This window comes from Lytechinus pictus, chromosome 13 (assembly GCF_037042905.1).
Source record: "Lytechinus pictus isolate F3 Inbred chromosome 13, Lp3.0, whole genome shotgun sequence".
Taxonomy (NCBI): domain Eukaryota; kingdom Metazoa; phylum Echinodermata; class Echinoidea; order Temnopleuroida; family Toxopneustidae; genus Lytechinus; species Lytechinus pictus.
In genome coordinates this window covers 10,707,235-10,728,776 of record NC_087257.1, presented here as the reverse complement: position 1 = coordinate 10,728,776, position 21,542 = coordinate 10,707,235, and the positions used below count along the sequence as shown (strand labels likewise).

General features: G+C 36.7%; 1 protein-coding gene across 1 annotated transcript in view; it reads left to right on the top strand.

Annotated features, from left to right (window-relative positions):
* The window catches only part of LOC129273983 (cobalamin trafficking protein CblD-like), a 65,956-nt gene extending 46,232 nt beyond the window's left edge, over window positions 1–19,724 (top strand). Inside the window, exon 9 of the mRNA XM_064108198.1 lies at window positions 15,687–19,724. Coding sequence (XP_063964268.1) covers window positions 15,687–15,917 — 231 coding nt within the window. The 3' untranslated portion in view covers window positions 15,918–19,724. The remainder of the gene's footprint in view (window positions 1–15,686) is intronic.
* Window positions 19,725–21,542: the final 1,818 nt, after the last annotated feature.

Genomic DNA, 21,542 nt, shown 5'->3' with positions numbered 1-21,542 from the left:
TAGGGATTTTTAAGTTTCAAAGAATATTCTGAAGAAATTTATGATTTTCACAGTGAGGGAAATGAATATTTTCTCATTGATTTTCCTTTAAATGGAAATCTTCCTCTATCTAGAATCTATATATCTAGATTCAACCAGACATGAAAGCAAAAGGAACATAATTATGTAAATTCTTTTCCAAGGATGCTTGTCTAGTATGGAAATCCAAGGCGGGCAAGTTGGGGATTTTTACCGGTCTTATGAATGTGCCTGTTGTGTACATGTTGGGTGTGCGGGGATTTTAGATTATTTCATTTCACGTTTCGTTTAACCCTGAGGGAATGAGATAGGGTATATAGGATCACTAGGGTGGCTGTTGGGAAGACGAGGCTGAACATATTGGATTTAGGGATAACGGCAAGGAATGCTGCGATCTCTTTGAGATGATAAACAGAGTGGTGCCTCGTCTGCAGTGCAAATCCTTTACTCAACTTCAGGGGTCTGAATATAGAGCCTAAGGTCCCTGCCAATGACTTGTGCAGAGAAGCCTCCTCTCGTTCAGAAACAGCAAGTTGTATTTGTGCTAGCCTTGTGTGAAGACCCACTTAGATCAAAATTTCAATCAGGGTCTGAAATTGAAACAGCAAGTTGTATTTGTGCTAGCCTTGTGTGAAGACGCACTTGTAGATCAAAATCTCAATCAACTGATGGCAAGTCGATAATTTGAGAAGATGACGTAACAGTAACCCCAAGATGATTAAGAATGAAACATGGTCAGAGGGGGCGTGACACATTTCTCGTCGGACGAGTCGACTTCTCTACCCCGATACCCCATGGTTGAATCGGCATCCCATCCGCTCGAAAGAACAAACAAGCCACGCGTGCCCCCAGGCGGAACTAGCTCCGAAGATGCGGAGGTCGAAGCTGGGGGCGGAAGGTGGTGGGCTAAGTGGAAATAATCAAGACGACTCCGTCGCCTTTTTCAATGATGATTCACGATGAATGTGAGACTCTACCCTTTGGGAAGCCAGCGCAACATATCCATACATGTAATGCATTGTATGTTTACTTCTTTATATGAATGATGTGAAGATAATAGTTAAGCATCCATTTGAATTTTAAGACCTAAAGCAATTTGTAATGAGCAATGGGATTTTAGGGGGCCAAACATGGTGCATGGGGCAAAGTTTCTAAAATGTTGCAAGAGTATGACGTGAGCGAGCTAAATTTTCCACCATTTTAAAATGAAAATCTAACTAATTTGATGATGTAGACTTTGACATTCATGTGATTTTGAAATTAGGATCATATTCTACAATTTTCCCTGTCCTTTTCCTTCTTATTCTTTTTCTCCTTTTTCGTTTTTGTTTCCTTGGTAATGATTTTTTTTTTCTTGGAGGGGGGGGGGGTTGGGTGCTCCATTTCCTCCCCCCCCCCATCATCTTATTAGCCAGACTTGATAAAAAGTAAAATTTAATTTCACATTGTATACATGTACATGTGATGGTCTACCTGATCTACCTGCTTGCTGTGGATGTCAAAAATATTTGATATTTACAAATTGCAGTTATTTTCCATATTCCTCTTTCCCGTTTCTAATTTGATCAAGATGTTCAGTCTTTTTTTGGGGAAAAAGTACATGTATCAGAGATACTTAGTGAGTACGAATTTTTTTATTATGTGTGCTGACATTCATTTAGATACCATTATTCAAAACCACTAATTGTTTGTGTCAGAAAAAAAAGTGATACATGATATTGAGGAAGAGCAAATAATGATGTATTTTAGTCATTTTTGCCGCATTTCCATGAAAAACAAGTTTTTGTCTCATACTGTACATATGTTGTCCTACAGCCGGAAGGCTGGTGTCTGACCATACTACGTAGACTTTTTCCCCCATCAATGTATGCTTTTCACACTGCATTTCCTTAACCCCATACTATCCTTAACCCCGGACTATCCTTAACCCCATACTATCTTTTTTTCGATTCACACTGTCTTTCTTAACCCCATATTTGCTTAGCCGGGGTTAACGCCTTAACCCCGGGCAATCACACAGCTCATTAATATTGATGATTTTACCATACAGAGCGCGATTAACGTGCAATTTCGACTTTTGTGATTGGCTAATGCTTAGCCCCACTTTTCCTTGGCCCGGTTTCGATTCACACTGCATCTCTTAGAACCGCAATTGTGGTGCTAGCACCGCAATATGCCGGCTAACCCTGCTTTTTTGCAGGGCCAGATAGTACCGTACTATTTACCGTGCTAGCCCACTTTGCTAAAACGTAGTGTGAAAACGAAGTGGGCTAAGCTTAACCCCGGGAAATTGGTGGGGCTAAGACCCCCCCTTAGCCCCACCAATTTAGGACAAAAAGTGCAGTGTGAAAAGCATATAAATGATCACTTAATACCAACTGGGAGCTGTTAATCCATGTACTGAATGGATACAGTATATCAGGAAAAAATATATCAGATGTGTTAAATACAAATCAATCTAAAGAGTCAGTAGTCACCAAAACATGTGCAACATTTTCAACTACAAAAGTGCATCGTAGAATTTGGGGATAAAATACATGTACCTACATTAGAGGAGGGAAACAAATCTCTCATGACTTCCGATTAGTGGCAAACGGACATGCACTGGAGACAGATTGATATGAATGTATGCCTGTTAGTACGGTATATAGTATCATAGATATCACTACCTTTATGGTTTCTATTGAGGAAAAGAGTTAGTCTGCAAGCTCAGACATGAATTTGACAATTGAGCCAAAACCGTGTTTAGAGTGAAGACTACATGTAGCTAAACTCCAAACTCCCTGGTCTGTATTCTGAAGTCAGGTTTAACTTAAAGGTATTGTTTAACTTTGTGAGCAGCCGATTAAAAAAATTCTCAAACCAAGATGAAACATGTGTACAAGTGCATGTATTAGAACTAATAAACCCTGAAGACAACCATTATTGAGAATGAAAAGCTAAAACTACAAGGCAAACCCCGATTTTGTAAAAAGGCGTCTTACAGACGCCTAAATAGTACACATAAGTGTATGGGATGAAATTAAGATGGTGTTTTCGGTCACTTTATATTTCAATTTTTGAAGCACTAAATAATTATTTTCGAACGCAATTTTTTCTGGGCTTCATTTTTGTAACATATCACAGTCACAGGTGACAAGTGTGACCTTCTAGCTCAGATTTTTTAAAAGTCAAACCAATGTTAACCAATCACTTTAAACTCAGGTTTAAAGTTGTGGTTTAATTATGGATAGCCAATTGCTACATAAATCATTAACAGTAGAGATATCATATTTCAGCTCATTTGGCTCTCAAATCATTCATAATTGTCTAGGAAGTATAAAAAGATGATTGTCTTCACCATGGATGCATCAGGAAAGAGCACAGTAAACATAAGAAACTATACAACTTAGTAAAAAATTTGACACATTTGGCTTCCCATAATTTCAGCACTGAGTTAGACCATGGTCTATTAAAGTAAAACCTGACTTCAGAATACGGGGCCCCCTGACTGTGGAGTCAGCCACAGTACATAGTGAATCTAGTCTCACTACTTCAGACTCTGCATTATGCACTAAGCAAGTAGCGAAAATCAAGGGTCTGCACCCTCAGACTAGAAAAGAATTACATATATTTTCCTAAATGGTATCATATAGTCACTCTAATGGGGAGAGAGATTGGTACACCATGCAAACAACTACTACTGCCAAGTATTATTGTATTCTCAGAATGATACTATGGATGGTGTTTTTAGCTGAAATTGTGGAAGAGGTTCAACAATTTTTGAGTATGTTTTTGAGTATGTTTTCAATGCTTGTTTTCTGTCTCGAGAGAGCCGTCCCAGTTGGTGTGAACTTGATGCAATTTTAATCCAATCAGATGCCCAGCTACACCCTGAGGCATTGAATTAGAGATGGAAAGAGAGAGAAGGGGAGAGGAGGAGAGAGAAGTGGAGAGTTGGAGAGAGCAGGGGAGAGTTGGAGAGAGCAAAAGACAGAGAGAGAGAAGGGGAGAGTTGGAGAGAGCAAAAGAAAGAGAGAGAGAAGGGGAGAGTTGGAGAGAGCAAAAGAAAGAGAGAGAGAGACAGGGAAAGTTGGAGAGAGCAAAAGAAAGAGAGAGAGAAGAGGGGAGCAAGAGAATGAGGAGTGAGATAGAAGGTACATGTACGGTCCATGTAGACAAGAGCTCAGGCAATCCGAGAAGTCGAAAGAGAAAGGTCAAGTCCACCCCAGGAAAATGCTGACTTGAATAAATAGAGAGAAATCAAACTAGCATAGTGCTGACAATTTCATCAAAATCGGATGTAAAATAGAAAGTTATGACATTTCAAAGTTTCGCTTATTTTTCACAAAACAGTGATATGCACAACTAGGTGAGTCAGTCGATGATGTCCATCACTCACATTTCTTTTGTTTTTTATTGTTTGAATTAAACAATATTTCATTTTTTATAGATTTGACAATAAGGACCTACTTGACTGAACCATATAGTATTATTAAAACAATGCTAATTTCACATGTTCAGGGAGGAATTAATCGTTGTATCACTTGACAATGAGGAGAAAATTAGAATATTTCATATTTTATATAATAAAATACAAAAGAAATAGTGAGTGAATGACGTCATTTTCTCCTCATTTGCACCCCAGCCAGGATGTGCATATAACTGTTTTGTGAAATTTAAAATTTCATAACTTTCTTATTTTACATCCGATTTTGATGAAATTTTCAGTGTTATGCTTGTTAGATTTTTCTCTTTTTATTCAAATCAACTTTTTGTTGGGGTGGACTTGTCCATTAAGTTAAAGGTGTTGGTTTGGGGAGGGTGGGGGAGGGGTGGGCTCATGATGAAATCATGGAAAAATGTCATATTAAAGAACCAACACTCATATGATGATGATAAACTTGATAGACATGAGATAGTGAGTGAGAGCTGATCAGTGTGATGTTCTACTTTAATACAATGTGTTTCTCAAAACATGAAAAATACAGTTGCAAAGTACAGTAGTTTTATGATCAATTACTTAGCTTTTGTGTTATGGAGCCCTTGCTGCATGTTACCTGTACCTGGATTTTAAATATAAGGCCGCCTCCAGGTACAACCTGAGGTCCACTTTTGATGTATGTGTAACCCCCCCCCCCCTCTCCCCTCAATGTCGCAAGCTGAATAAAGTTTGAAATACCAATATTAAAGAAAAGGATGCACCCACCTAATGTATAGAGACAAGCTGATCTTTTGATGCATGAGGGATGTCTTCATTCTACTTGTGAAGATGTTTTTCTTGAAAGCCCTCGTTATTTACAGGTTGTTTATCCAACGCAACCTGCTCGTGGGTTTTTCATTATTGGCTCTTTCATAGATCATAGGCTTATTCACACGAGTGGAAATGGAGTTTAACAAGGTCTTTGAACTATCAGAATCAGAATGATCTTGTTTTATCGAAGGAAGCCTTTTGTCAGCCACCCTAGAAGCTTTCGCCTAATCTTTTTTCAGATTAACAGGTTATTTCTAATCTCAATTTATCGAACTACTTTTCTCAACACAAGTTAGGCCCTACATATTATGTAATTGATCAGGTCATGTCCTTTTTATTGGATCATATGGTCATGTGCTGTGTACGTAGGCTTATAACCATATTCCTGTTTTTCTTTTGAGCTATTAAAGCTCACTTGTATAAACATGGACAGCTTGCACTGCAACAGCAGGTATTATGTAAACATTTCTGAACATTTCAGTGAGAGAAAATGATTCTTCAAATGGACTCTACAAAAACATATAGTTCCAATGATTTATGTGATTGTGAAATATAAATTAAACAAAGTTTTATGGTCTACAGAAGGATGTGGATGTTTATTATTTATTTATGAATGGATGTCCATGTGTATTATTTATGACTTGAAGTTGAATTTTAAGTGATTGATAACCAGGAGATAAATATCACAAGATTGACGGAAGGGGATATGTCAAGGATCTGGCTTTTCAGTAAATAAACAAGAAAATTTAATGTGGTATTTAACCATCTGTGTTTCTGATCTCGAATTTTTCCTCAATTATGAGTGCATGTTCATGTACATGTACATACATGGTTAATATGAACATGCTTCCGATTGCTGTCAATTAGTCGTAAATCCATTAGCTCATTCAGAGGCCTAATTTGAATGTATATTTAGCTTTCTGAATGTTAATAAAAAAGTAGATTTACGTATAGTTCATCTTGTCTCTCCCTCTCTCTCATTTCTATTTTTGCCCCCCCCCCCTCTCTTCCTCCTCTCTTTTTTTTATTCCTCCCCCTCCCTCTCCTTTTATTTCCCTCTTCTTATTCTATATTAAAGTAAACACTTAAAGTGGCAAAAAGTGTGTGCCAAAGGCAGCAGTAACGATTAGGGGGGGAGATAAATATGAACAAAAACTTGGAAATTACAATCTTATTGTGACTTTCACATACAACCCCCCCCCCCCTGGTAACTTACAGCTTCTGGCTTCTGTGTGTTATACTTATTTTTAGGGGATTGTAGAGGGATTTTATTCTGAAAATAATTAGGAATGGGATTCCTTAATGATCATTTTCAAGTATTTTTGTCATTGTTCCCATATAGCAAAATGTCATTTTGGTGGATGAATTCAATCTTTTTTTTGTTGGTGAGAGAGTGGGCAGATTGTTCAAGGTCTAGCTTACATCCTGCGTATAAAGTCAGTGCATCACCATACAGTCAATTAAATTTCTACTATAAAAAAAAATTGAGCCTGTAACAATGGGACCACTGTAACACTTCACGTTATCATACTTCAGAGTTTAAATTGCAGCAATCGATACATTGAACAACCATTTCATAATCATATTGGTGAAAAACGTCTAGTCTCCGAAATTATATTCATATTCATTTTGCTTTTGGTATAATATTGATATTGCATGTTGTTCACTCTGTCTGTGTCTTTAAAAATGCAAACCTTGACACATACTATACTCAGAAAATTAGAAAATGAAGTAGCCTGTTTTAATATTAGTATTAGGGTTGGCAGTGTAAAAGTTTTATTTTGGTTTTCTGTTATAAAAAGACAGTAGTGAAATCAGACTTGAAACATGTCACTGAATTGAATTTCTTATACATGTACATTGTTTACAGCATAGCATTAAGTTTGTATTTGATTGGAATATAAATTGCCATGGCTGAAAAAGAATTGGCATGTACAGATCTGTTTCAGTAGATGAAAGTATTGGTACTAATGATAATAAAATGTTTAATCAGGTTATTTCAAGTATTCAACCCCCGATTTTCCAGACATCAACTGACACACACAATACTCTTGAAAACAATATATGTATATAGGCTCTATTCAATTAGGGGGATTTTTTTCCAGCCAGCCAACACCGACCAAGCCATTGTGGCCAGAAAGCCAGATAATTTCTGTAGGCCTACAGTATTTTATAATTCTCCCCCCACATTCATGTCTTGTCTTACCGAATATCAAAGAGTGTGGCATTGCTCATGGTATCTGTCTTGTCCAGTCATCAATGATGCAAGCATGGTTTCCTAACTATCCTTCTATAGGTTCTACTAGCTGTCACAGATAATCTGTAGTTCCTCTTATGTAGTGAAGACTGATAAAGCTTAAATATCAAGGTGCGACGTAATTGAACTGGTTTCCATTGATGATCTACGTCGTCATATGATACTTGTCGCAACGTCAGAAAATAATCATTCCATTTTGAATAAACAAGTACACTGTAGGCCTAAATTTAGCTCTAGGAATAAGGAAGTAACATTCAAAGCATCTCGTAATTGAGGAAACAATCTCCAGTGCGGAGACGAGGATCAAATAAAAAGGTCAATGACCCCTGCTCTGTGGTCATGGCGTCATGCATATCTGGGGTAATGACTTTTCCATTATCCAAGCTGTTTGTGACATTGGGTCAGAAGTTTGTTGGCGAGAGGAACAAGTTCACTGAATTAGTTCCGTGTTAGCACGAAGGGCAAGAGGAATGAAGCTTACTACAGTATAAGCAAGGAGACGGAGTTACCTCCATGCTACAACCAACTTTGTGGATATCTCCCCCTACTGCATCTATTATAGAAGTCACACGATGCAGCTGTCAGCAGTAGAGTGACATCGGCTGGGTAGTCCATCAGCAGCGTCTCTTTCCGCTCTCTCCATCAGCACCCAACTTTCAGAATCCAAACTATTCCGCTATACACCCGTAATATCCAGCAGAGCTCCTCACCATCCTCATCATTCACATGTGGTATCGCAATCCTCCCTCCTGCACGTTGAAGGGAGATGCTACCAAGGACTGAACCGCATCACCCCGTAACCAGGGTGCCGCATCCATATAATCCAATCAGGAGCGGTAATTCGGTCTCACCCGGCATCAGCCCCCCATGCGACCCTCACTTCCTGGCTCCACAAAAAGAAAATCCTCTTTCATACCCGATTTCACAATTTCCCCTCCATGATGCCGCCGTCACCCGGTGGTATTACAATTCCATATGTCTGAGAAGACATGTTGATCATTTCTAGATAGCGTACACAGTTCCCATGCCGCTGTCATATCTCCCTCTTAAAGACGCGTGCACACACAATTTATCTTTGGATGGAGAAAAAGCAATGAATGCTGCTTACTCCTCGCCTGTGACTGCGTCCTTGTCTCGATTCTCGATCTGAATGGTGTCAGCAGCGTGGAATGTATTCTCAAGCTTTAATACCCAGTCAAATATAGTCTCTTGCTTCAGCCTTCTTGAAAGCATCACAAAATCAATGCTTGATTAATTGTTGCCACCACTGCAAGTGTAAGAACTCGTTTTGCTTTGAATTTGAATCGGTAGGTCTTAACAAAAATCCGACATTCGGTCTGTACAAAATGCCAAAGTGTGCAATGCATGAAATCATACCATGATTGTGTTTGTAGTGTGTTTGAATGGGATCAAGGTCCAATAATTACTTGAACTGACTTGCTCTGTTCTATATATTCACTTTTCAACTTTCAAGTGAAACATGTACCCCAGATTGACTCTATTACATGAGTAAGTTGCGACTGTTGGTCCCAGATATGATATTCATACAGGAAATAACCAGATAGGCTTACCTGTATTTAGGCCCTACCTGTAGGTGCAGTGTCGCTTTAGTCCAAACCATCACTCTGTTTCAGGGAAATTTGATGTAAAGCAAGAGGATGTGTAGACAAGAAAAATACAGATTTAAATGTAAAAGGAAGTTCTGTAGGCTTATTAAAGGAAATAAATTCAATAAAATTATGTTCTTCACAAATACATACATATTTAGGTATAACTCCATTCTCATGCAGATTCTTCATATTTTTATTTTGCAATACTGCAGGAAGAAAGAAGAAAAATTAGCAAAATACATATTTTATTGGCCATATGTAATTCTGAGAAAAAAAGTTAGGAAGTCAATGAAAATGTTGTTCCGTATGAAAAGGAGTTTTGTTGTTATTTTGATGATGAGTCTCCCATGGGTATTTAAGTACAAGTGTAGTAGAGTAGAGTGTTTTTTTTTTGCAAATTGGTCTTGGTGAAAGACTAACCACATATCCTTCAGGACTGTCAAAGAATAGATTGATGTGGGAATCTTTTGTGTTGTCATACGAAAGGGGGCGTGGCAACTGTGCTTGAATGAGATCAGGTGTATGGAAAGTTCATATATATGTTTTTTTTTCTGTTTATTTTAACCATTATTGATTGTCTGCGGTCATGCACTGTGCATAACCTTTTCCCCTCTATAGTCTGTACGTCCTTGCTGTGTTCTTGCTTTGTCTCAATTTAGGTTGAGAGCAGGTTGATGAAGAAGTGGATATATATTTTTTTCCTCATCAAATGATCAAATTTGTACTTTAAAAATACAACAGCACACAGAATATGACATTTTGTATAATTTGGTGCCATAAAAATGTATGATATAGGATGGCATTGCCTTAATAGAGATTATCAAATTAAAAACCCTTTCCCCAAGTCCTGACCATTTTTGGTTGGTCACTTTTGTCTGTAGGCTTATAGGTTTATTTAAAGCATATATCATTTTGCAGGCTCTTATACTAGATTGCATTTAATAGTAGTACAGTGTAGTTAATATAATGTGTAAACATACACCCCTTTATATATATGTCTGCTCAGTGACTCTTCTGTTATGGCAATACTGCTTGCAAGACTTCATTGAAATACTTATCATGTGTGCGCATGGAGAGGGCATGTTTTTTTCAGGAATATGACAAGTAATTTTAATACCATACTATATTTGTTTTATCTATTTTGTAATTATCTGTGTTGTTGTTTGAATAATTTTTGTGACCTTATTACTTTGTATTAAAAATACATCGCAATTCGGTCTTAGCTGCAGTCTTGATATTTATTGATAAACCATTTATCTGTCTATCTATCTATCTGTCTGCCTGTCTGTCTAGGTCTGTCTGTCTGTCTTTGTCTGTCTGTCTGTCTGCCTGTCTGTCTGTCTGTCTATCTGTCTATCTATCTATGTATCTTTCTATCTATATATCTATCTATTTATCTATCTTTCTTTCTATCTATCTGTCTATCTATCTGTCTGTCTGTCTGTCTAGGTCTCTCTGTCTGTCTGTCTGTCTGTCTGTCTGTGTCTGTCTGTCTGTCTGTCTGTCTATCTATCTATCTATCTATCTATGTATCTTTCTATCTATATAGCTATCTATTTATCTATCTTTCTATCTATCTATCTATCTATCTATCTATCTATCTATCTATCTATCTATCTATCTATCTATCTATCTATCTATCTATCTATCTATCTATCTATCTATCTATCTATCTATCTATCTATCTATCTATCTATCTATCTATCTATCTATCTATCTATCTATCTGTCTGTCTGTCTGTCTGTCTGGTTATCTATCTATCACTATCTATCTATCTAAATCTAAAATGATAGCCACTATGCTTTTTTTATGTATGTCATGTAGCCTCCCGGGTGGAGAATAAAACCTACCTTCTCTATCTGTCTCACACCTCTCCCTCTCACAATTTTTTTTCTCTCTTAATATACACATATTTTTGCTGCTTCATGTGGCTTTTAATTATTTTGAATGAATGTACATTTTGTAACCTCAAAAGGTCCACTCTCGGGGCCTGTAGCGTAAAAGAAAAACTGGCATTTTTTTGCCAGAGTTTTTCAATGTGTTACTGTCAATGGCAGTATTTTGTTTGCCACAGTTTTTGTTTATTTTTCAGAGTTATTTATGGCAAAAGTTTTATACAACAGTCCCCCGGTGTCTTAATGATGCGAAAAGAAAAAAAAAGTATGAAAAAAATACTAAAAATCAAAATGAGCAATTTCTTACCTGGTTTAGACCAAATAATTTTCAAAGTCTCTTTTGTCAGACGAGTTTCTAGCTCTGCTAGCTAGCATCCGATTCAAAGTCTGTCAATTGAAAAGCAAATTATCTCCTGTCTCTAAACTTTTCACTCGTGCAAATCCTTTTCAAAGACTCTTTTGTACGATAAAAAATATGCAACATAATTGTTTGCAAAGTTGTGCCTGTCTGTCGTTTCAGAACAGGAAGCGATGTGAAAATAAGCTCGTGTACCAGTTCTTCATCATTTTATTGGAGGTATATTCGAAGCGGACTTGAACCCCTTCTTTTATGAGGTATTCAGGGAAAGACTTAGAATATTAGCCTCTTGTTTATACCAGCATCTGTATATATCTTGCTCTCTCTGTATACCAGTACAATAGTATCTAGTTACTCGTCTAATATTGTTATGATTGATGTGTACGTGTTTTGATGCAGAGAAGGTTTTTAATCTGAAGGTATCGTTTTTGCCTTGATCGTTGCAAGATGATATGAATGAAAATGAACAAAAATTTACAAAACCTCAAAATCTGTTTTTTTAGATTCAATATGGTAAGGATAAAAAGATCTGTAACTTAATTCACTGTAAAACTGTTTCTAACTTTATACAGATTTTTTCATTTACCAACATATTTGAATTGTATATACATGTACAGTACATATATTACCTGACAAATTGAGTTTTTCTACATTCGTACAATGAAACAATTATTGAGGAAGATATTTCATGAAGCTGTTTATAAGCTTGCCAGTTGCACTTGCCTCTTAACTACTTGAAAGCAAAAGACATTAATTTGAGCCAACCCATTCTCAATTTTTTTATTATGATATACATGTAGGTGATTGACAAAGTGTATCAATAATATGGTTGTCAACCTATTTAAACACTGATTCTAATTCTATGGAGGATAACTACAGAACTTCCTTTTCCCAAATTGGGAAGAAATATCACCAACTTTGGAACTATATTTGACTGGTGGAAGGATTAGGTCTATTTTTACTGTTTTAGGTGATGAATTCAAGAGATGTCTTCATACATGCCGATTTATCTTTTAAATGAGCCGGACAAGGGACCCTTTCTGATCAGATATATGTCCTTTGCACTGCTAGTGAATATTTGACCCCTGAATTTTGTCCTTATTTTTGTGATATTTTTTTTAAAGTGCCACTCTAACACACAAGTCTGTGGAAAATGTTGTAGGCTGGTTGAAACCCGCAAGCACCTAGCTTATGATGTGCCAAAAGATATGTGCCCCCAAACTGTTTCTTGGGATGTATTTTCAATGATTTATTTGCATTATTATCAGCTTGTCGTATTCTCATTCGTGAAGTTGTTAACAAGGAGTTATTAAAAACTCTCAAAGTATGACTCGAATGTTGCAACAAGCCAAACAGATTTATAAACCCATTTGATTACATATTGAAAAATGCGTTATAATTTGATTCATTAAAAAGTGAGGTTATGATATAAACTGTCAAACTCTATAAAAAAAAATGTGGCTGATATTTTGGCACTCCACAGTATATCGAACAGCCTTTTCTTCCCATCCAAATTTAGGTAATAAAAGTATGTATGGCATATGACATATAAATATTGTAATATCTCACCTGGCTAAAGTTAAGCCAAGGCATAATCAAACAATGCATGAGTAATGAGCAATTAATCAACTCAATTACTGCTTCATTAAAGTATATGAGCCATAATATGAAGGCTATATTTAAAGGCTCCCAAGTTAATTTGAACAAATTGAGGCAGTTGCCGTATTTCGTGGAACACTGCCAACGATCTGTTTGTCTTTTTGAGTTCATTTCAAATAGAGGTGCAAATGCTGGTTTTTGTTTTTGTTTGTTCTCTTTTTCATATATTGTACTTTTCTTTTTCTATTTCAAACGATCAATGGGCATCGCCATTCACTTTTTTTTAAAAGAACAGCCCAACTTAACTAGAGTCACAACCTTCGTACCATTCTTAGGAGTAGCACAATGAGCAAAACCTTTTGAGGGGGCAAGACATAGCGCACGGGGCAAAATTTCTAAAAGGCTGTGAGCAAGCAAGCAACAATTTAGGCCTTTTATAACAGAATATAATTTGTGATAGATTTTAACATAATATTCAGATAAAAGTAGGTTGTTTCACCCCTTTTCCTTTCTTTTCTCCATTTTCTCTTGGATGTGATTTTTTTTTGTGGGGGGGTGGGGTGTCCATGGTCCCACAAGCATCCCCCCCCCCATCTGTAGGCCCTCGATTCTTGTGCATTGCAAGATTTCAAGTTCAGTGTTAGTGTTTGTCTTGGTGTTAAGAGGCATAATTCTGATTTTCTTTCCTGTAGCTTCTACAACATTTCTAAAGAATAAAGCAAATCACAGTATGGATATAGCTAAACACCTTGTTAAATTCACTCCAGCACCAGCATCACTTTAAGTTTAGTACTCTGCTCATAAAGATATTAATGGTGTTTTTTTCACATGCCAGGGAAAAATTACACTGGGGCTCAGTGGCGGATCCAGGGGGGGGCACATCTGTCCCATGCCCTCTCCTTTTGAGAGCCATAATAAAAATTTGAAATGTAAATCTGCCGTTTTACTCAATTGTGCCCCCCCCCTCCCCCTCTAAAAGGTGAGGACCTTATTTTTTTTTTTTTTTTGCTATCAAATTTTCTGCTGTCAAAATGATGTTTAGTGTTATAGGTGAAAAACCTTCTTTTTTTTTTCTTTTTTTTTTGAAAATTGGAAATTGTGCCCCCCTTATGTAAATTCCTGGATCTGTCCCTGCTGGGGCTTATGGCACTTTGCCCCAGAAATGTCCTATAGCTAGAGCCTTGGAAAACCAGTAACCCTTGACATTCCCATAAACTGTAAAACAATGTAGCAAAATTGGGCTGGATAGCTCAAAAATAGCCCCAGAAAAAAAGTATTGAGTTTTTTCCATATCACATGATTATGGAGGTACTTGCCTGTTACATCACAAAATCAATGCTTTAGAAAATACACAATCCTTGTTAATATTCTTTGACGGATTTCATTAAAATCTTCCCCTTTAAAGCAGATACATGTAGGAACTAGGAGCCTTAAAGGCACCACCGCAAGTCCTCAACTTTGTTCCTAACCTGTAATGCCGCATCCTAGACAGTGTAGTCTTATAGAACATAGACCCACTGTTTTAAAACTACATATACTACCCAATGCATTCATATCACAATGGTTATGTACCACATAGCAAAACAAGGACTACATTCCTCTTAAAACATTTGAGTTTCACTCTTTATGCTAATTGAAATCTCAGAAGAATGAGAAGATATCTTTCAAGGCTAGTCATTATAGCGCACTGTTGAAGAGACTACAAATGGTATTGGTGAGTTTATAGATATGAATGCATATCCAGAAAGTCATTGATTTCTTGACAAATTGGTGTGTTCTCATTTACCAAGGACATTTTACAAATTTCCTGTAGAAAGAATTATGACACTGATGGATATCCATAGAGTTTTGATTGATTGAATAGATTGTAACTCTTTGTAAGACAGGGCCCAGAATTGTGTGGGTTGCCTCGCTGCATAATGCTCCTGGAACATGCGTGCCATTAAATGATGCGATAAAAATAGAATGGAATCGGTAATCTCCTTGATGAAGACACTTTAGTGCCAAGTGACAATCATATTTTGTAATATTCTAAATTATGTGCATGATGAGATTAGGCTGATGATAATTACCGTTATGCACCTGATGCCGGAGGCCTATTTTTATTCATAGTACGTGTGTGGTTGTGTATGAGGAAGGGATTGAAAGTTCATTGCTCTCTTTCAAAGTGTACTACAGCCCCTTCCTCGTTATTTATTCGGTTATCTCTTGTATTAACATGCCAATATCTAATTGCCTCTCTATCTCTCATACAGTCCCTTTCTCTACATTCCTTTCTCTCATTATCTTCTACTCTGATTATTTGTCTGTGCTTTTAAAACTGTATCTGTAAGATTATTCTCTCCTGGTGGGTGTTTCATAAAGCTGTTCGTAAGTTAAGAGCGACTTTTAGAACGACTGGTGATCCTTTCTTGTGGTAAATGGTACATTCATTGGCGATGGCTTAGCGCATAAGAAATGATCACCAGTCATTCTTAAAGTTAAGAACAGCTTTATGAAACGGCCCCCAGGTCTTTGAAACTATTTATGTATTCTCTCTCTTTATCCCTCCAATCTAGTCCTTCCTTTTCACCCCACCCTCCCTCACCCCATCTGCTCTGCCCCCCCCCCCATTTCCCACTCCCTCTTCCTCTTGTTTCTCTTTCTTCAATAGTTTATCTTTATTATTATGATGCCTTTCATCACACTTTTTCTCTCTCTTTTTGTCTCAATGCAGTTCCTTGGCGACCCGAACCCGAACACCTCCCTCTTTGAGACAGATGAGAGATTCAAGCAGCTTGGCTTCGATATCGAGGACCTCGGATGCTGCAAATGTATACGTCATGCCGTGTGGGGGACGAACATCTTCGTGGGGGCGATATTCACGGATGCCCCCAACAACTGCGATCTTGTCAAATCTATTCTGAAGCAGGGATCAAGTACCGATGTACCGCCAAAGACTAGTTAGCTAAAGTAGTTTTAAGATAGTGTTCTCTAGGCCGTGCACCTGATGTAACTATTATTATCAAGGGGAATTAAAAGGATTTATTATTTTAAAGATAAATGACAGAGTATTTTGTAGATTAGGGCCTCCTACAGTGTGTATCAAAAGAATGGTAATCGGAACTCAGACGGCTCGTATGAATCAATCATCGAATGTTACAATTTACATTTACCAGAATGTGAAAAGAGCAGTCCTTCATCCTTTTTTAATACCTTATTTATACAAGTGACATGCAGAACTGAAGTTGAGAGCGAAGTTGGCTCAGTCGGTAAAGCGTCTGCCCGTCGAACCAAAGATCGTGGGTTCGAGTCCACCCGGGCGGATGACTGAAGTCAGTGCGTCTCTCCCCTGTTTCATAAATGCAGGCTATGTTACAGTGGAAAACACTCCGTCCCTCGGATAGGACGTTAAATGGAGGCCCCGTGTGGAGGAGAATCACCACCTTTGCACGTTAAGAACCCACTGCACTATTCGAATAAGAGTAGGGGAAACCCCGGTGTAGTGGTCCACCTGCATTCCCCAACCAGTTATCGGGAGGAGAGACCTGCGGGTCACAGTTCTGTGTACGCGCCCTTCTTGGCGACCCAGATTGGCTGGCTCCTCCAATGCGCCTTTGAATGTCTTTGACAGATATATGGCACTATACAAATGCTGTGCATCATCATCATCAACTGAATAAATCAATTTGGAAGACGAGCTACATGTACAGATTCAATTTTTTCAAGTTTTGGGGAATCGGTGAAGAAAATGGAAATTGAGGAACTGAGGAACTGCAACCTTTTCAGCCTAGAATTCATAACAGGGCTATGCAAATTGAAAAAAACAATCACTTTATTGCTGAGGCATTTAATCTCAGCCTAACCTGATACTAAAACTTGAAAAATGGAATTTGTGCCTGAAGTCTTCAACATCATTGAGTCATGAGTAGTGTAAGAGCTACAAATAGGCTAACAATAAAAAGATGAAGAGTTGCTCAAATTTTCCTAATTTATTCTGGTATCAAATTTAAAATGTAACATTCAATAATCTCTGAATATTTATAGCCTTCAAAAATTGGATTATCTTTGTTATGTTCACTGTACAGTGTATATCAACATTCATTTGCGTACGTGTGGTATGTCTCCTTAGCTAGTATTCAATTCAATTTTACAGATTTTCAATATGACAAAATTAATTCTTGGATAATTTGGGTATTAAATTCATGAATTTTGTTTTTTTAAATGTGTATTTATTTCATGAATTTGGTGGTCATATATGTAAGTATCTTACCCATACCTCATTATTTGCTCAAAATTACAATCCTACGGTTTAGTTGTAAATGCGCATTGTTTCGCAATGAATTACTAAGCTAAAGGAAACACTTCAAAATGTTATCATATTTAAAATATATAAACAGTTTTGCTGAATTTTACTTCATACAAAGAATATGATTATTAAACAGATGGTATGTAACTTGTTATTAGAAAGGTTGTATAGTTATTTTCATTGTTGCTCTCTCAAATCAATGCAATCCTCCCAAGTCCTGCATATTGGCAAATTTCTTCATTAGTCCTGACAGTATTATATTTCATTTCATACAATAAAGAGGAAATGGTGTGTACATTGAATTTATATACAAAATGAAGCCAGAGTTTGGGGTTGAATCTTTGAAAAGTGTTACAAGATTCTTGGCAATGAATGCTGCAAAGTTATTTTTATCTGAAAGAATAAATGTTCACAATTGTCATCTACATGTATGTACCGTTCCTTGGCCATTATTTGGAAGAATTCTGAACATTGACTTTTCTTGATATTGCCTCTTTTTCTCAGAGATATGACAGAATTGGTATTTGGTAGATGGGCCTTCCTTTTGGTTAGAAGTATGTTCACTCAGAACCAGCAGTGATTTTGATTGGCATGTCTGTGAAAATATGGGCGGGTACTTTATAGAGAGATATGAAAGAGAAAAGACAATCTTTAGAATACCAAGTTGTGACAATCATAGCAGTGTCATATCTTGGAGAGAAATAGCAAAATTTATGACAAAAAAGAAATGACAGTTTTCGATTCTAGAATACAACCCTGGGTGTAGGCAAACATTTGTCAAATTTACGTAATTCCTTTGCCTAAAGAAATTGCACTTAAGTGATGGCTGAGGAATTGCACATGTGATCAACTACTCGGGCATTGGTCAAAATTTTGCCTATATGTGGCAAACGTAAAGAACGACTGAGAATATGATTATTCATCTAAGGAAATGTTCCACATTCGTGAAGTTGTTTGTAAACTACCCTCTCGCATCGAGGGAGAATTATCCTTCAATTTATGGTTGATATGTTGTACACATGTCTCTGTAATGGTGTTTAAGTCATTAACCAATTTTGTACACGGTAAAGTAATTTACTGAGATATTAAGAGCGAAGCGATTAAAGCATCCGCTCTTGCTTCTCGCTATTTCTGTGTCACCAAATTATCTTTTTAGTGAGATAGCTGAAAGTTGATACTCAAGATGGTTCAATCCAATTTACAGATGTGCCTATGATTATGCATTACGCTGCTATATTCAAATTTATTGAGCTCTTAAGACAAATCACAATGGGTGATTTCAAGTCCGGTGTCGACCTTTTGGTGTTGGTGTTAGGTCAATTTTTACACGATTATAACACCAAACATAACATGAAGATGGTCCCGAAAAGTCACTCACTAGTTGTTGAGATGTCAATAATGTGATCTGGATCAGTTTTACAAAATCTGAATAAGTTTTGGAGCTAGGGGAAGCAATCCAAATTCCAACACTAACACCAACACCAAGGCCAACACCGGACTTGAAATCACCCATTGTAGTTTTGCCATAAGTGATCTTCCAGCACTAAATGGTTTCAAATAAGTATGAAAGATTCTTTCTTTTGTGTCTACATGTTGAAGCTCATAATGCTTTGAAAGATAGCATGAGTACTGTTTATGGATGATTTTATGATGATCAATTCAACTCATCTGTAGGAAAGATTGTAATAGTTTTATACATTGGAAAGATATTGTCAATTTGTTGATTACGAGTTTCCAAGTGTACATGTATGATAGTCCTTCAAATTACATTATTCATACGAGAATGGTTTTCATTGTTAGTTTTCCATGGGAATATACTAGTATTATACTTACTCTAGTTTTGCGCACGTATTCAGATTACCATTTATTTTCTACTATCAACATTCAACACATGCTTATTTTGTAACAAGTTGAAAACTGTGCAATCAACACCTCCTTTTAAAGAGTTTAAATTGGGTTAGGGTCAATAGTCTAATAGTGTAATACACCTACATGTGTTTTTATTTGTTTTAAAAGTTAAAGGAAATTAATGACATCAATAGATCACTCTAACATCAAGAGAAAAAATGGACAAGCATATGCTGTGTAAGACAAAAATATTGTCGTTTTTTTAACCTTGACAAATTTTACTACACTATGCTTGATGTTTTAATTTGCTTTTGAAATAATGTTATTTTATTAAGATCAATAATATTTCATCATTTTAAGAGGTTGGCCGATATTCGGTTGTCCATGTATATAAAGCTACAGTATTGATTTGAAGTGATGGGAGAGGAATATTTGAAGATGCAAATCGAATAATTCCTGTCAAAAGGTATTTATCATTACATGTATGTCAGGAATTCATTTACCTCATGTTTCAATAAAGTAATAATAATTATTATTATTATTAATAATAATGATAGTAATAATGATAATTGTTATTATTATTATAGTGTTTCAATAAAGGAAGATGCTGAAATAAAATGTTATTTCCATTCTCATGAATTTAATTGTACTCTCTTTTTTTCTTGTGAGATCTGGGCTCCGTAACACAAAGTTTAGCGATTAATTGCAAATATGAAAGAACCGCACTGATTGGTCCCTGCTCAGTATTTTAAACCTAATGCGCATGTAACATTAATATTGATTGGTCAGTTCATATAGCGATTGATCGCTAATCTTTGTGTTACGGAGCCCTGCACATGTAGAAATCAGACTTCAGCCATATGACTACACCTTGAACCAGTTGAGTAAAACTTTTGCCCTAAAATACTCTGGCAAACATAATTATTCAATTGAAACTTGTACATTAAAAACTCTGGCCCCCCCCCCCCCCAAAAAAAAAAAAACCAGAGATTTTTATGGCATTTAGTTATGCAACGGTCCCATTGCTCAAAAGTTACTATTATGGTAACTTTGCCATCCAATGGTATCTGTCATGGAATCCTTGATTCTGATTGGCTGTTGATCATTGTTACCATGGTAGTTACCATTGGATGGCAAAGTTACCGTAACTGTAACTTATGCAATGGGGCCCTTAGGCTTATGTGCATAAGCAGAGATGACAGTCTTCAGGTTTTGCCAGATTTCAGGCTCTGAAAACTTCCCATTTCAGGCTTTTCAGACTTAATATTGTACAAGTAGTACAACACATTATAAATCATTAAAACTACTGGCTTCTTTTAAATGCCAGTGAGTAAAACTGACGGACACCCCTTCATAATTACACAAAGTACATCCCCACATCATGCAATTAATAGACTTTCCTAATATGATATTATTTTTCCATTAGGCCCGAAGCGATTACAATTATTTAATTGAATGGAATTATTTAATCTTAAAAATCCAAACTACAAAAAGGATAGAATTTTATTTTATTTTTTCTGAAAATTGCGAGTAAAGGAGACTGCTCAAGTGCAAGTGGCAAATTCATTCCAGTATTTTGAAGCCCATACAGTGAAAGTTCTATCATCGGCTAATGTAGAAGTTGATGAAAATGTGACACGACGAGGGTAAACAGCTGACCTACATGTAAGTCTCGTTGGCCTACACAGATTGCCAGTTTATTGTAGACAAGCGAGCCATTATCTGATATGATTTTCTTTCATAAATAGTAAAATATCAGTTGATTTGGAGATTGTAATTCACATCAAATAAAAAGACACATGAAGCATCCAAATGAATGGAGCATGATACTCAAATGATGATAAACTTAGTAGTAAATGAACTGTGGATGGAACAGAAGTGTTTGGTAAAATTTATGATCTTCTTATAGGGAGAAAATTGTATTTTGCTTTTCATTACAACAGCAGTTTGAAATCGAATGCCCCATAAAACGAAAGCTTGCAAGCAAGTGATATATGACAGCCAGTCAGGTACATTGTAGTGTGTGCTTTTGGTCAGAACGTGGACCAGGCCAATCAGCATTGTTCTCTCATATTTGGAATCTTGCAAATCTTAATTTTTAGGGAGACTTCAGTTGGTTGGTCTTCCCCTCGAGGTGTAGATTGCAATGAAGGAAGCAGCTTCTAGTCTCACTGATGGTTGCACGGGCTATTAAAAATGGGAAGGCAAAAGATATTCTTTCGCCGAGCCAACTCATTTCTCAATTATTTTTTTCAGTTTGATATTGACTGACAAAGTGTATGAATATGATTGTCCATCTAACACTGATTCAAGGGGGGTAACTACTGAACTTCTTTTTCCAAAATATTATTGGGAAGAAATATCACCAACTTTAGGACTATATTTGACTGGCGGAAGGATTAGGGCTATTTTTACTGTTTCAGGTGATACATTTGA